General features: G+C 30.7%; 1 protein-coding gene across 1 annotated transcript; it reads right to left on the bottom strand.

Moving 5' to 3' along the window:
- Positions 1 to 1,663: 1,663 nt before the first annotated feature.
- LOC129902673 (patatin-like protein 2) lies at positions 1,664 to 4,508 on the bottom strand. Its single transcript, XM_055978032.1, has 7 exons — positions 4,249 to 4,508; positions 3,834 to 4,018; positions 3,552 to 3,738; positions 3,109 to 3,270; positions 2,372 to 2,674; positions 2,040 to 2,215; positions 1,664 to 1,950 (listed from the first exon to the last, which is right to left on the bottom strand). The coding sequence occupies exons 1-7, from the start codon at positions 4,381 to 4,383 to the stop codon at positions 1,881 to 1,883; spliced, it is 1,218 nt and encodes a 405-aa protein (XP_055834007.1). The 5' UTR covers positions 4,384 to 4,508; the 3' UTR covers positions 1,664 to 1,880.
- Between the last annotated feature and the right edge of the window lie 11,240 nt (positions 4,509 to 15,748).

Below are 15,748 nucleotides of genomic sequence, written 5' to 3'. Positions count from 1 at the left end.
TGTAAGACTTTCATAGTATTGGATTGAGTTCGTCCATGCGCCCAATATTTAAATTCATTATAATTGAGTTATAGTTGAATTTTATCCAAATCTTGAATTCTAAATAAATTAATTCTTCTTCTATTGAGTTTGATATATTTATGCATTAATATTATTATTGTTATCTCTCATATTATTGGAATTATTATTCATGGCTACTTTCCCATTAATTCTAATTGATTTGATGTTCATGAATATTTTTATACATGTTTTGAGTAAAGATGTTGGCTTTTTATTATTTTCATTGATAAAAAGAAAGTTATATGAATTAATACTATATATGTATTTTATTGAGTTTTGAAAGAGCAAAAGAGTTGAGTTTGAATGAATTTGAGCAAATGATATTTTGAGCAAGATGTTTTGATGAGATGTAAATGATGTTTTTGGAAGTATAATGATTGATGAACATGAAATGAGATGAGTTTGATGATTTAAATTAAAGTCCAATGAGATTAGATGATGAGTTTAATATGAGCACATATTTTGGGAGTTGTATTGAGCACCGAGTTGGGTAAGAGTTTAATTGACTCAAACCCCAGAACTACGTAGCCAGCGTAGGATAGAGGCTATGCCTCTTAAGTCCCAAAAAGAGGACTTTGATGAGTGGATCCAAGATGGTGATGTCTTTTACCCTGGCAAGGTATTGGATGGATGTGGCAACGACATCGCTTCGTTGTATCATCGCTAGCTCATAAGTGATGGTTGTCGGTTAGAGAAACTCCCAACTGAGTAAGCATTGCTTATTACTATTATTTTTATTATTATATTTTAAACTTGCATTACATATTGATGTTGAGATGATGTTGAGTTCTGAGCTGAGTTTTATTGAGAGGAGTATCTTGATATCTGTCCTTACCTTCCTGCCATTTTACATACTCGTACATTCCACGTACTGACGTCATTCGACCTGCATCGTTTTATGATGCAGATATAGGTGTTAGAGATCCTCAATAGGCGCATCGTTGAAGATCATTTCTTTTCGGCTATTTGGTGAGTCCTTCTTGTATTTGAAGGAACTCCTTATCCTTTTATTATTGTTGAGTGTGATGTTTCTTTTGAGGTAGCCATGAACATGTCATTGGCACCATCTAAGAGTATTAGAGGCTTCATAGACAGAGTCTGATGATTTAATCGGAGTAGTTCTCCTTAGAAACTACTTCTTCTAAGAATTATCTATTTTTCCTTTGATTATGACAAGCCCACATTAGTATTCTTAAGTCTTCCGCTAATGAATAAATAAGAAATGAGACCAAGTGGTTCTCTCAGAAGCCAGAAATGGTTTCCGAGTGCCGGCCACGCCTAGGGTACCCTCTCGGGGCGTGACAGCTAGGCCCGTAAATTTTATTCTGTGACATTGAGTTATTAATTTCAGGAATCAAATTATGTTTTTTTTTCTACTTTTAAATTTCCACTATCCTTTTTAATATAAAATTGTACCTTGTAATAATATAAGTTTTTTTTAACTTCTTAAAATTCAAATATATCAAGATATATAACATTAATCATGTTAGTATAATTTCTTAAATAAAGTAAATGCCTCTTTATCAAATTTGGCTGTAGCCTTTAATATTTTTGAGTTGTCCTTAATCGTTACCTTAGATGGTACTTCTGCTTCATATAAAAGTCAAGAAATTTTAATGCTTTTTGCCCTTATAATATATATAACCAAAGATGTAACAATAATTTTACATATTTTCATATATTATGAAGTATTTTTGCATAACACACTATTTGAATATTATTACACTGGTCCAACAATCCAAAGCTAGAATATAGAAGTTGAATTACAATTTCAAATCATAAAGCCTAGAACCCATATATTTTATATCATGATTTCATTTCTACGATTTATTTGTAGTAGGTGGCTTGGAATTCCTGATTCTTTTTTCTTCGGAAAGCAACTTTGCAAACCTGATAAAAATAATATGTTCAATTCAATAATTAATAGAGAATAATATATACTGATTAATAGTATTCATAAGAGAGTTGAATAATATTACTCTTTCAAAGCTTCTTCATTTGTTCTCCCCTTTTTACATTCTTCAAAACGACCAGTCTTCAGATTTACCCTTGAAATTGGTTTCTTCAATAAAGTTTCTCCAATTTGAACCAATTTATTCATATTCTCTTTGGTTGATATGTCAACAGAGGAGTCTGTTCCGCTTAATGTATCATCCTGATTAACATTGTTGAGCAATAAGAACATTGGTGACGTAATAAATACTTCCTACGTCTCAAATTCAAACCTTGAATATGAAATTGTCTTTGATTCCTCTAACTATTAATCTTCGAAAACAATAAAAGTAATATTTAGGAGTGGAATATATAGTACCTGAATACGAAGGTATTGTTTTTGAGAACAAACAGATTGGAAAATAACAGAAATATGATAATCAACCATGTCATCACTACCATCAGCAAATGCATCAATAATTGGATTTGAGCTTCCATCTTTTAGCCATCCTAATATACCCCATTTTGAGGCAATTTTAGCATCAAATTTATGTTCCAATTTTGCTGATCCAGTCCCTATGGAGATCACCAAAAAATTCCCATAACCAGGGTGCTTCATTTCGTGGAAATATGGGTTTTGTTCGAGTATTTGTTTGGTCACTTCGCTTGTAGCAATAAGTGTCTGCAAATTAAAAGCCAACCAAATTATATAAATTTTGCAATACTATACAAATTTCAAATTAATTTCAGGTACATCATTAAACTTCATTCCTTACTTTATGGTATAACAGTATTTTTTGTCATATTAAAGTAATTAAACTATAGCAGTAAAGTCATCTCGATGGATGGATGTCGTCATCATTATAATGTGTAAGATATCTTTAGTCTTATTTAGAAACTTTATTGTTATAATAAATAACGTTTAGTTACTTTAATGTAGATAAAGTTCAGTAAATTAACCCCAAACTTCACGTGTTAGAAAAAAAAAGAAGAGAAAAGATAAAAGGATAAGACCTATGGGCCAAAGCATAGTCTCAGATAGAGAGTTTTATGGGGCGTAGGCCTCCATAGAAACTAGAAAATAGATTAAATTATATAATTATAACTTATACGTACTGGATTGTTAGCTGCGATAGCACCATCAATAAGATTGAAGTCATGAAATTTGCCATCTTTGTCTTGGGTCTGAAAATGATGTGCAGGAAGATACGTTGGAGCAGCAGATGTGCCAATGCATATATCTGATAGCTTAGCATCCATTAATGGACTTCCTTTGGCCTGTTTGATGGGTCAAATCAATAAACATATCAAATTATAACATGAATACAATATTTGATTGAGTTAAGACGAGGTTGAATATGTTGTGTAGTTTGTTATAGAAATGGAAAAATATGATTCTCCCACATCGGTGGTGGCAGTCAACATTTTGACGTTTTAATTTTAGACATGCGAGCAGGTCATGTCCAATTAAAATTACCTGCCGTCGTTTAATATTTTTATGGATTAAATTTGACACCTCTAACAAAACTAGAAAAAAAAAAATTTATGGAGAAAGGGACCTCAAAAGTGGAGAAAATTGTAGGCTGCATATTTTTGATATCAAAAGTTGGAATAACCACATTAGTCAATGTCTCATGCAAATGAGTCTCTCCTAATTTCTCTTGTATGACTTGATGAAGATACTTCCCATTATACTTTGGTCCTGTTAGAAATTGCCATCCCTTCATTATTGATCCAATCAGTATCCTATATATTATGAAAAACAAAATAGAGTGTCAGCATTAAGATAATATTAGTGCTTAATTTTATTACAAATGAAAAAAATCAATTAGAAAATTTACATATTATTTTGTGGGAATATCTTAGGGCCATGCTCAAGATAAAAGGGCTTTATGTCTTTAGCAGCAAACAGAGGACGTTTGTCTTTGTTTGGCGCTGTTAGCATAGCTGTGACAAGACCACCCGTGCTTGTTCCTGCAATTATATCAAAATAATCTGCAAGTCTTGCATCCTCACCATCCAATTCCTATATATTCTCCAAAATTTGAATTTAATTTCGTGAGTTCAACGTTTAAAATTATAGATCTAAATGTTGAGTTCAGTTGAATTTGTATTAGATATGATACATTTGTTTTTGCTTTAGGAGCATATACTACACAATAACAATGTAAAAGACACGTAATCTGATATACCAAGTTAAATTACATTGATGATTTAAAAGGCAAATAAGTAAGAATAGAGAAGTTTAAGCTTCACCTGGAGTTGAGATTCAAGATATTCAAGAATAGTTGCAGGAATTAATCCCCTAATGCCACCTCCATCAACGCTGAGAATGGTGATGAGTTTGCCATTACTTGGAGGCTGCAACTTGATTGAATCAGATGATGACATTATTGCCCTCTCCTTTTTTTTTTGGTTGATAAATTTAAGAGTTATAAAGATGGAATATACACTGTATATTACTGGTTTTGTGAAGAAAATAATTAAATGCCAGAACAATTAGTTTTTTTTTTTTTTGATTTTCAGCAAGGTTGAATCATCTATTTATAGACATTATCAATATAATGCCACTATGTCAGTACAGTCAAGTTACTTCAACTTGCAATCCAGGATATTTTTTGGAGATCAATATTTTATTATTTTATTTTTTTTGAAAAGTCAATGGAGTGTGACAAGGAAAATATTTAGGACCAGTAAGACATGTCCTAAAGGATTGGGTACCAACTTGACTGCAAATTTGAGACTCATTAATTATTATATTAGTTGAACATTATTTTTTATTGGACAAAATGGAACTAGCTAGTTATAGGATATTCTCAATTATTTGGTATTCAATATGTAACAAATTCAAATTCGTATATTGACCATTAAAGGGAGAGTACTCCATACTTGGAACTTGTCTATATATTCCAAGACGTCGGAATCCGAAATATCTAACCAATATTTGATGTGATTTTACAAGAGTTCAACTTTCATAATTGATGTAGTTACTAAATCGCTTAAAACATAATTATTCATAATAAGCGTAAGTAGTGATTTGAAGGATAAAACAAGTCACTCGTTTTAATAAATCAAACATAAACTTATAATGTAAAAAATACATATATTATTTGTCTTTCGTTAAAAAAATAACGTTAATTCTGATTTTGATAATTATGTAAATTGAACCCATAATTTTGAAGTTTCAACCCGCTCCTTCTAAGTGTTTTCTCGCACCTACCTCGTTCAATTGCCATCCCCAATTGCATGCATTGAAAGGTTAGTATTTTGTTTTATATATAGGGTGCAAGCTGTTTTGATAGGTCCTTATTTTGTTTTGGAGGGGACATGTTGATGGCCACTTTGACTATATGTTAACTAAAATACATTGTCCCACGTTTAAAAAAAATAATTAAACCTGAATAAAGCAGTCTGAACAAAAAATAAAAAAGAGAAGAATAAACTTATAAGCTAAATTATTTGTGGTTATGTCAATTGTCACATCAATTAGTATTAAGCTATTTACAAAAGTTGAACAAATTAACATATCTATAGCACAAACTCTGAAAGTAAAAGTATAAATGTGGAGCCATCAATAATCGTATTGTATTATGTTATATTGTACTATATTATTTTAATATATATAATATTTGAATAGATTGTATTATTCTTCATCGTTATATAATATTACATATTCATAATTTGAATGATAAACCTACAAAAAAGTGAAGTACGGAGTAGAGCTACTATAAAAATATAGGATAAAGAATAAAATGTAATTATTAAATAATAAATAAAAATAAAATGAGAAGAAAATATTAAGATAATGAAGCGATCACACCAAATCAGTCGTTACACAAAATAAGTTTTTTTGTCGTTATCTAGCAATAAATTTAAACAATACAATATAATAAAATTTAAGTAACAATCAAAATAAATATTATATTCAAATTAATAAGGGCTAATTACGCCCTTTGGCAATTTTGTTTTCAAAAAATATGGCCATGGCCTTTGTCTTACCAAAAAAAATGTCCATGACCTTTAATTTGTCATAGTAATGCCATTTTGACGGTGGCATTATTTTGGCCATTTGGCCATTTTCTTTCATAGTAAAAAATAAAATAATTTATTAGTATTATTTTATTGATGTGCTGTTTAAAGAACAAAAAAATGTTGTTTTAATTTTATTTTTTTGTTTTTTTTAAATTTTTTTCCTTTATAATTGTTTCATTTCTTTTGTGGAAAAAATAAATATTTATGTTAATTTTTTTGTTTATTATTTTATTTATTAAGATGGAATGCATGATTGTCAAATAAATATCGATACATTACATAATTATTTATATAATATCAATACATGATTATACACATTTACACAATATCAATATATTACATATATACTACATAATTATTTACACATCATTTATAAAATATAAATATATTAATATACACTACATAATTATTTATGCATCATATATATATATATATATATATATATATATATATATATATATATATATGCTTATACATCATTTATACAATACTGACACACATTTATATACTATTTATAAAATATCAATACATTAGATATGAACTAATGGTTGTTTATACATTATATATACATGTTTATACACCATTTATATAATATTGATAAATGAAATAAATTGTGTGGTCTTATAATTTTTTTTTAAAAAAAAACGCAACAAAAAATTATAGCAGATTTTTTTTTAAAAAATAATGCTGAAAAGAAAGCAAAAATGGTCTGTCATAGACTAATTTGAACTTTTTAGTCATAAGCTCATGGTCTACCTCGGGCCGATTTCAGCTTTATAGTCTTGAGCCAATGACCTTTCTTGGATCGAATTTGGCTATTTTTTTTAAAAATAAAAATTGACTATATTTATTATAAAATAATTATTTTATTTTATATATTTAAAACTAGCTCAATTAATAATACAACAACACTAGTAACAACTCTCCAAATAAGGTGTAAACGGGCGCAGCCATCCTTTTCACTGGTCAATCAATAATTATGGAATTGACAAATCATGTTATATTGAATGATTAAATTCAGAAAATGAAACGCCAACAAACTGAGGAGCAAAAATTATCGTTAGCTAATAATTGCAATCTAGGTTAATAATAAAGCATTTCTGACAATAACAACACGGACACCAAAGGCAAAATTATTTGCCAGCCAGCAATTAAATTGGACAAGTGAAAAAATGTTGGTCGTCCACTACGTACCTCTAAATTCTAATTGGATAATCTCTATCTTCCCTTTCCCCAAATATGATATGGTTTGATATTTTAAAATTTGATTTCAATAGATTCGATTTCAACATTGATTTCATACGATTTCTGGAGAGAAATACTATTGGAATAAATATTTTAATTTATTTTGAAACAAAATTGGCAAGTAAAGTTTTGATTTTCAGATTGAAAAAATGTGAATTCATAAGATATACTTTATTTTTAGTGTATGTATATTTTTTACAGCTTCTTCGAAATAAACGTTTATCTTACAAATTTCATGAACTTATTAATAAATGTTATCTGATGAAAATTCTTATCTTAAAAGAATTGTCATCCTATTTTCTGTTTTTTGTTAAAAAAAAAGGAAAGTAAACACTTTCAAATCACTTTCCTTTGAAAATATTGTGAGGCATTCAAAAAAAAAGTGAAATCTTTTTTTTTTTCGGTTATAAAAAGTAAAATCATAAATTCAAGAATAGAAGAATAATGTTCTTGAATGTTACTTATTGTGTGGTTGAGCTAAATTTTGAAGATAAAATTGTTATTTATTCTTCTTGTTTAAGCCAAATAAATTCTATTTTGAGTCTAATATTATTATTGTTATCATCTTATTCTAATAATTTGATAATATTTTTATTCGAATAGTCAAAAGATATTATTAACCATCTTCTTCCACAAAGGTATTACATAATCCAATGAATATTCGGGTAACAGTAGGTAAGAAAACTGTAGAAATGAAGGACATCTTCTCACAATCTTTGCTCATTCTTCAAGATTATTTTGGTATATAAATTTTTGTCTCTCAAAATTATTAGTCGTCACTCCATCAAAAATAATTTTTAGTGGCAATTAATTAACGACAATAACTTAATTGCGGTTAAATATGTATTTTTTTGCGGCAATTAACACTCTTTATAAATGTCCCTAAAGCCTATGTGACATTGTATTCTATTGGTGAAATTACAAGATTACATATTACAATTGAAAAATAAAATAAAGAAAATAGATTCACTTCTTGGCTGAGGCGCGAATATCTTGCTTTCTTTAAGGAGATTCAAGCTCACTGCAATAAATCTTTTCACCGGTCCAGCAGTAGTACTCTTGACTTGTCCCCTCCAGATACAACAACCTTATCACAAAATGTAACTTAACAAACTCTGGACAAGAGTTGAGTTTACAGGTGTTCTTTTTTGTGGAGCTTTAAACTCAACTCTTGTCCAGAGTTTGTTGAGTTACGTTTTGTGATAAGGCTGTTGTATCCTGGAGGGGATAAGTCAAGAGTACTACTGCTAGACCGGTGAAAAGATTTGCTGCAGTGGGCTTGAATCTCCTTAAAGAAAGCGAGATATCCGTGCCTAAGCCAAGAAGTGAATCTATTTTCTTTATTTTATTTTTCAATTGTAATTTGTAATCTTATAATTTCACCAATAGTTTTAAGGAGATTCATTATGGCTAAATTTGAAAAATCCGCGGATATCAAGATTGAAGATCTAAACAAGCCATTTCGATTTAATGGTAATCATTTCAAGAGATGGAAGGGTAAAATATTTTTCTACTTAAGTCTTCTCAATGTTTCATATGTGTTAACTCAGAAAAATCCTAATAAAGTTGACATCTTCTTCGTAGATAATGATGAACTTATTTCTCATCAAGAGAAAGAAGAAAGTACAATAATGATTCCTACAAGTGTCGACATTATATTCTTAATTGTCTATCTGATAATTTTTATGATTATTATGATAGAACTTACTATACTGCAAACAAAATATGGAAAACATTGTAGAGTAAATATGATACCGAAGAAGCTGGAGCAAAAAAATATGCTGCTAGCCAATTTTTTATTTCCAAATGGTTCATGACAAATTAGTAATAGACCAAGCTCAAGATTTTATAATGATCGTTGGAGAGCTCAGGTCCGAAGAAGTCAAAATTGGAGACAACCTTATTAGTTGTGGCATAATAGAAAAACTTTCACCTTCATGGAAGGAGTTTCAAAAAATTATGCGCCACAAACAAAAGAAAACCTCTTTTGAGACTTTGATAATGAAAATTCGAATGGAAGAGGAGGCAAGGAATATTGATATTAAAATGATAAAACTAACAATCCCCCACTCATTTTAATATTATATAAGAGAGTTTATCAGCTGAAGGAAGACTACTATACATAATAAAGGTGTGCTCTACATTGAACCTTCACTTAGTGAAACAATAACATTTACTCCAGAGTCATAGTGGTTTTAGACTTGAACTACAACTGCTTAAGGGACATAAAATATTACTGCTCACACATAGTAATCAAGGTGTTGTCATGAGCTTTATAATTCAGCACATTACGGCCTTATGCTATTCCGATTTTATGAGTGCTTTTGAGAATAAACCAAATTCTCATAGGAAGCAGTCTACTTCTACACTCACATAGGTAAAATCTGCTGAGAGTACTCCTGCAAGTTTAACACTCCACCCATACGGGCTACAAATTTTCATTAAGTATTTTTTAAACTCAACCTCCACAATTCACGACAGAAAACAATGCAATCACATCATAGAGAGGAAATAAAAAATAGTGTATTTTTTCACAACAAGTCATCATATGATTTTTTTTCCATTGAACCTGGTTATAGGATCTCTAGTCTCCAGGTTGGGTTTCCTTATATATGACTAATGAATTTATAGGCTTCAATCCCATCTCCCTCGATGTGCTCTAGACCTTTTCTCTTGTTATAGCCTTAGTAAGAGGATCTGTAAGATTTTCACAAGATTTGACATAATCAACATTAATGGTACCACTTGTCAAATATGATCTTACATTACTGTGTTTCCTCCTTATAGGTCTCGATTTCCCGTTGTAATAACAATTTTGAACTCTACCAATTATTGCAGTGCTATCACAATGAATTAAAATTGGAGGAATTGGTTTTTCAAAATAAGGTATTCGAAATAATAAATCTCTTAACCAATTCGCTTCCTCACTAGCTGAAGCTAAAGTAATTAGTTCAGCCTCTATGGTAGAGTTAACAATTATAATTTGCCTTTTTAATTTCCAACAAACAACACCACCAAAAAAGCCTTCAAGAACAACATGATATTTTTTATAGAACAAACCACAAGTTTTTTTTCCAATTAAATACCTCATAACTCTTGTTATAGCATGCCTATTTTCATTACCTGACTTGCTTGTAAACCTGCTAAGTACTCCTACTGCATATGCAATATCAGGCCTAGTATAATCAGTTACATATCTCAAACTTTAAATTAAGTTAGCATACTCCTTTTGATTTATCACATCATTTTCACTTTGAACAGGAAATAAGTGTACATTTGAATTAAAAGGAGTGAAAACATGCTTGCAATCAAGAAAGTTATATTTTTTTAAAATTTTCTCAACATAATGTGACTGGTCAAGGAAAATTCCATCACATGTTCTAGTAATTTTTATTCCAAGAATAAAATTTGTCTCACCAAGATCTTTCATATCAAAATGACTTCTAAGAATGTTCTTAATATCATCAATAACATTCATATTCGAGCCAAAGATCTATAAATCATCAACATATAGGCAAATAATAACATGTGTATTATTCCAAGACTTATGATATATGTACTTATCACACTCATTTATTTTAAAATCATTTTCAATCATGCAAGAATCAAACTTTTCATGCCATTGCTTTGGTGCCTGTTTCAAGCCATATAGGAATTTAGTAAATTTACATACTTTGTTTTTTTGGCCTGCTTCAACAAAACCCTCAGGTTGTTCCATATAAATTTCTTCATTAAGGTCTCCATTTAAAAATATAGTTTTTACATCCATTTGATGAATATGCAAATCAAAAATTGCAGCAATAGTAATTAAAAGTCTAATGGATGTAATTCTAGTAATCGGAGAAAAAATATCAAAAAACTCTATACCTTCTAGCTGCTTAAATCCTTTAGCAATTAGTCTAGCCTTATATTTATCGATAGATCCATCCGATTTTAACTTTTTTCGTAAGACCCATTTGCAACCAATTATTTTACAGCCTGGTGGTAAATCAACTCTCTCTTCCAAATTGTGTTAGAAATTAGTGATTTCATTTCATCATTTACGGCCTCTTTCCAGAAAATAGAATCATGCGAAGATAAAATTTCTTGTAAAGTGAAAGGGTCATCTCCAACATTAAAAACATAAAAATCAGGACCAAAATTTTTTTCTACTCTAGCTCTTTTACTTCTTCTTAACTCAGAATCATCAATTTCTTTGTTTTTTAAAATGGAAGAAGAAGAACTAGGTAGTGATAAAATATTTTGTTCAATCCTTTGACCCCCACTATTTTTAGAATCAAAAGAAAATTTATTTTCATGAAAAATAGCATCACATGATTCTATTACAATATTATCTTTAAGATTAAAAAATCTATAGGCTGTACTATTTAAAGCATAACCAAGAAAAACACAAGTAGTAACTTTCTTACCCAATTTTGTAACCTTGGGATCCATTAGCCTCACAAAGGCTAGACAACCCCAAACTCTTAGATATCCCAAACTTGGCTTGTGGCCTTTCCACAACTCAAAATGTGTTTGTTTAGTCTTTTTATGAGGCACTCGATTTAACACATAACACACAGTCAAAATAGCTTCACCCCAAAAATTTAAAGGTGTATTTGACTCAATAAGCATGACATTAGTCAATTTAACCAATGCAGCAAGGAGATTGACGATGATGTCACATATCGTATTAGGGCAGAGTGGACGAAATGAAAGCTCGCTTTCGAAGTGCTATGTGATAAGAAGGTATCACCACAACTTAAGGGCAATTTCTATAAAGTGGTGGTTAGACCAGATTTGTTGTATGGGGTGGAGTGCTGGCCAGTTAAGACCTCGCACGTTCAAAAGATGAAAATTGCCGAGATGAGAATGTTGAGATGGATGTGTGGGTACACAAGGAGGGACAAGATTAGAAATGAGGCTATTCGAAAAAAGGTGGGAGTGGCCTCGGTGGAAGATAAGATACGAGAAATGCGATTAAGATGGTTTGGGCATATGTAGAGGAGAGACACAGATGCCCTAGTGTAGAGGTGTGAGAGGTTGGCCATGGATGGTTACAGAAGAGGTAGGGGTAGGCTGAAGAAGTATTGGAAAGAGGTGATTAGACAGGACATGGCACAGTTACAGCTTACAGAGGACATGACCTTAGATAGGAGGGTGTGGAGGAACCACATTAGAGTAGAAGGCTAGCACATAGTCTCGTTACTCTTTCCTATTCGTAGGCACAGTAGTGCATTACGATTTTTTGTGCTCTGATTTCTGTTATTTCTGTTATTATATATATTACTTTCTATACTTTGATTACTTTATTTTGTATGTGATGCTTTCGTTATTTGTTACCCCATAGCATTTTTAATTTCTTAACCTTATCTGCCTTTTTATGCTTTTATTGAGCCGAGGGTCTTCTGAAAATAGTCGTCCTACCTTGGTAGGAGTAAGATCTGCATACACTCTATCCTTCCAGACCCCACGTTGTGGGATTGCACTGGGTCGTTGTTGTTCTATTTTTTCTTTCTGGTACACCATTAGATGTAGGAGAATAAGGAAGAGTAGTTTCATGAATTATTTCCAATGATCTAACAAAAGAATTAAACTCATTTGATTCATATTCACGGCCTCTACCACTTCTAATTCTTTTTATTTTCTTTTCAAACGGATTTTCAACCTCATAGAGAAAAAAATTAAAATTTTTAAAAGCATCACTTTTAATTGTCATCAAGTAAACATATGTAAACTTAGAAAAATCATCAATGAAAGTGATAAAATATCTATTTCCTCCGCGAGTTAAAATTTCTCCAAGTTCACAAATATCAGTGTGAACTAATTCTAATAAATCAGTTTTTCTTTCAACTTGAAAATGAGGCCTTTTAGTGATTTTGGCTTTAATACAAGCTTCACAATTTTTAAAATTCTTTTTAATCACTGAGATTAATCATAAACTACTCATGATTCCAACATAACTATCATAATATGACACAAACGAACACGCCAAAAATTAGTAGAAGAAAGCGTGTAAACAGAAGTAGAAACTTTATTCGTTTCAATATTCAGTTTAAACATCCCATCACAAGAATACCCCTTTCCCACAAAAATACCCTTTTTCACAATTACATATTGATCAGATTCAATAATCTATTTAAAGCTTGCTTTATTAAGGAGAAAATTAGACATCAAGTTTTTTCTTATGGAAGGACTATAAAGTACATCTTTCAAAGTTAATATCCTTCCAGAGGTAAAACACAATTCGACATCTCCCATTCCAAGAACTTAAGTAGTATGAGAATCACCGAGAATGATGGTTTTGGGCTCTCCAAAAGGAGTATATTTTTTAAACCAATCTTTGTCATAACAGACATGACGGTTTGCACCATAATCAGCCCACCATCCATCAACATTCTCAACCATGTTTATGTCTGTAATCATTGCCACAGAAGGCTCTTCGATAACGTTTGCCTGAGGTGTAGGACCACATTTTTGATATCTGCAAAATTGAGCAATATGCCCACTCTTTCCATAGATAAAACACGATCCTTTATCATAAACTTGTTGATTTTGTGCTTGGCTATTTTCACAATTATTTTTTTTGGGAAGTCTATCATTATTTTTCTTGATCTTTTTCTTCTTAGGCTTCAAAGAGGTATTTTTGTTAAATTCAGGAGTAACATTTTTTGAAGTAACTAAATTTACCTTCGTTGTGATGCTGCTCTCTTCATTTTGTAAATCCAAAATCTTTATAGATAGAGCCAGTCAATAATTTCCAATCGTGGGGTGAATTGAATCCAATACAAAAATCAGTTAACAAAAGAATAGAAAAAGCTGAACAGTTCCGAAGTAGCAAGACGAGTGAATGAAGGCTGCTGCGGCCTCAATATAATTCTGACTATCCTCTCTCTTCTTTTGCGTGCGGCTTCCCTCCAGTGCATTTGACTATTGCTACGGTCATCAACCGCCACATTGAATTGAGACTTTCCACCTTGCTTTGGTTATTATTCTAATTTTCCTGTATCTCCTCCTCTTTTTCTTCTTTGGCCCTTTGCCTCCTCTTCCATGCGGATTTTCATTATCAAAGTCTCAAGAGAGGTTTTCTTTTGTTTGTGGCACATAGTTTTTTGAAACTCCTTCCATGAAGGTGGAAGTTTGTCTATTATGCCACAAACAATAAGGTTGTCTCCAATTTTGACTTCCATGGACCTGAGCTCTTCAACGATCATTATATAATCTTGAGCTTGGTCTATTACTGATTTTTCATGCACCATTTGGAAACGAAAAAAATTGGCTAGCAGCATATTTTTTTGCTTTAGCTTCTTCGTTATCATATTTACTCTGCAATGCTTTCCATATTTTCTTTGCAGTATATTAAGTTCTACATAATAATCATAAAAATTATCAGATAGACAATTAAGAATATAATACCGATACTTGTAGGAATCATTATTGTACTTTTCTACTTTTTCTTAATGAGAAATAAGTTCATCATTATCCATGGAGAGGATGTTAACTTTATTAGAATTTTTCTGAGTTAACACATATGAAACATTGAGAAGACTTAAGTAGAAAAATACTTTACCCTTCCATCTCTTGAAATGATTACCATTGAATCGAAATAGCTTGTTTAGATCTCCAATCTTGATATCCGCGGATTTTTCAATTGTAGCCATATTGAATCTCCTTAAAATTGTTGGTGAAATTACACGATTACAAATTACAATTGAAAAATAAAATAAAGAGAATAGATTCACTTCTTGGCTGAGGTGCGGATATCTCGCTTTCTTTAAGGAGATTCAAGTCCACTGCAGCAAATCTTTTCACCGGTCCAGCAGTAGTACTCTTGACTTATCCCCTCCAGGATACAACAGCCTTATCACAAAATGTAACTCAACAAACTCTGGACAAGAGTTGAGTTTAAAACTCCACAAAAAAGAATACCTTCCTTCAACTAATAAGAACTCTCTTTTTTGACAAACTTAATACACTCAATGTTTTCTTACATATCAAAACAAAGAAGACCTCTCTATTTATAGAGAGAAAATTATTCAAAGATGAAAAAATAATGGAATGCAATCATTATCATTTAGTGCACTAACATGATTTAGTGCACCATTATGATTTAGTACACAACTTATTAGTGATAATTAGGTTAAAAATACATAATGAAATGAATAATCTACACTAACTAAAGATGATAATGAAAAATATTTTTATGCACTAAAGAGAGAATTATAACATATGCCACTTATGCAAATTAATATTACTCAATATTGATATTAAAATGCTAAAACTAACAGATTCAGTGACAATTAACTAATACCGATAAAAACTTTATTACTCTTTGTTAATGTGTATATTTATTGCCGTTAAAAATTATTTTTATGGTAGTGCGTTTAAATCAATTACATGTAAGTTGTTTATCAAGTTGCGTTATTGAATGTTGCTTTCCAACAGCTTCGACTCTTTCAGGCTTGAAGTGTTTAAAAATTGTCTTACTATTGACGGGAAA

This window comes from Solanum dulcamara, chromosome 9 (assembly GCF_947179165.1).
Source record: "Solanum dulcamara chromosome 9, daSolDulc1.2, whole genome shotgun sequence".
Lineage (NCBI taxonomy): Eukaryota > Viridiplantae > Streptophyta > Magnoliopsida > Solanales > Solanaceae > Solanum > Solanum dulcamara.
The sequence above is the reverse complement of the archived record's forward strand: the minus strand, read 5'-3'. Positions and strand labels throughout refer to the sequence as shown.

Excerpts from the sequence above, each read along its gene's own strand:
- LOC129902673 (XM_055978032.1), bottom strand. The coding sequence starts at position 4,383 with ATGTCATCATCTGATTCAATCAAGTTGCAGCCTCCAAGTAATGGCAAA. Across the intron at positions 4,019-4,248 it reads ATCTTGAATCTCAACTCCAG|GAATTGGATGGTGAGGATGC; the intron begins GTGAAGCTTAAA and ends GAGAATATATAG. Across the intron at positions 2,216-2,371 it reads AACAATACCTTCGTATTCAG|GATGATACATTAAGCGGAAC; the intron begins GTACTATATATT and ends AATGTTAATCAG.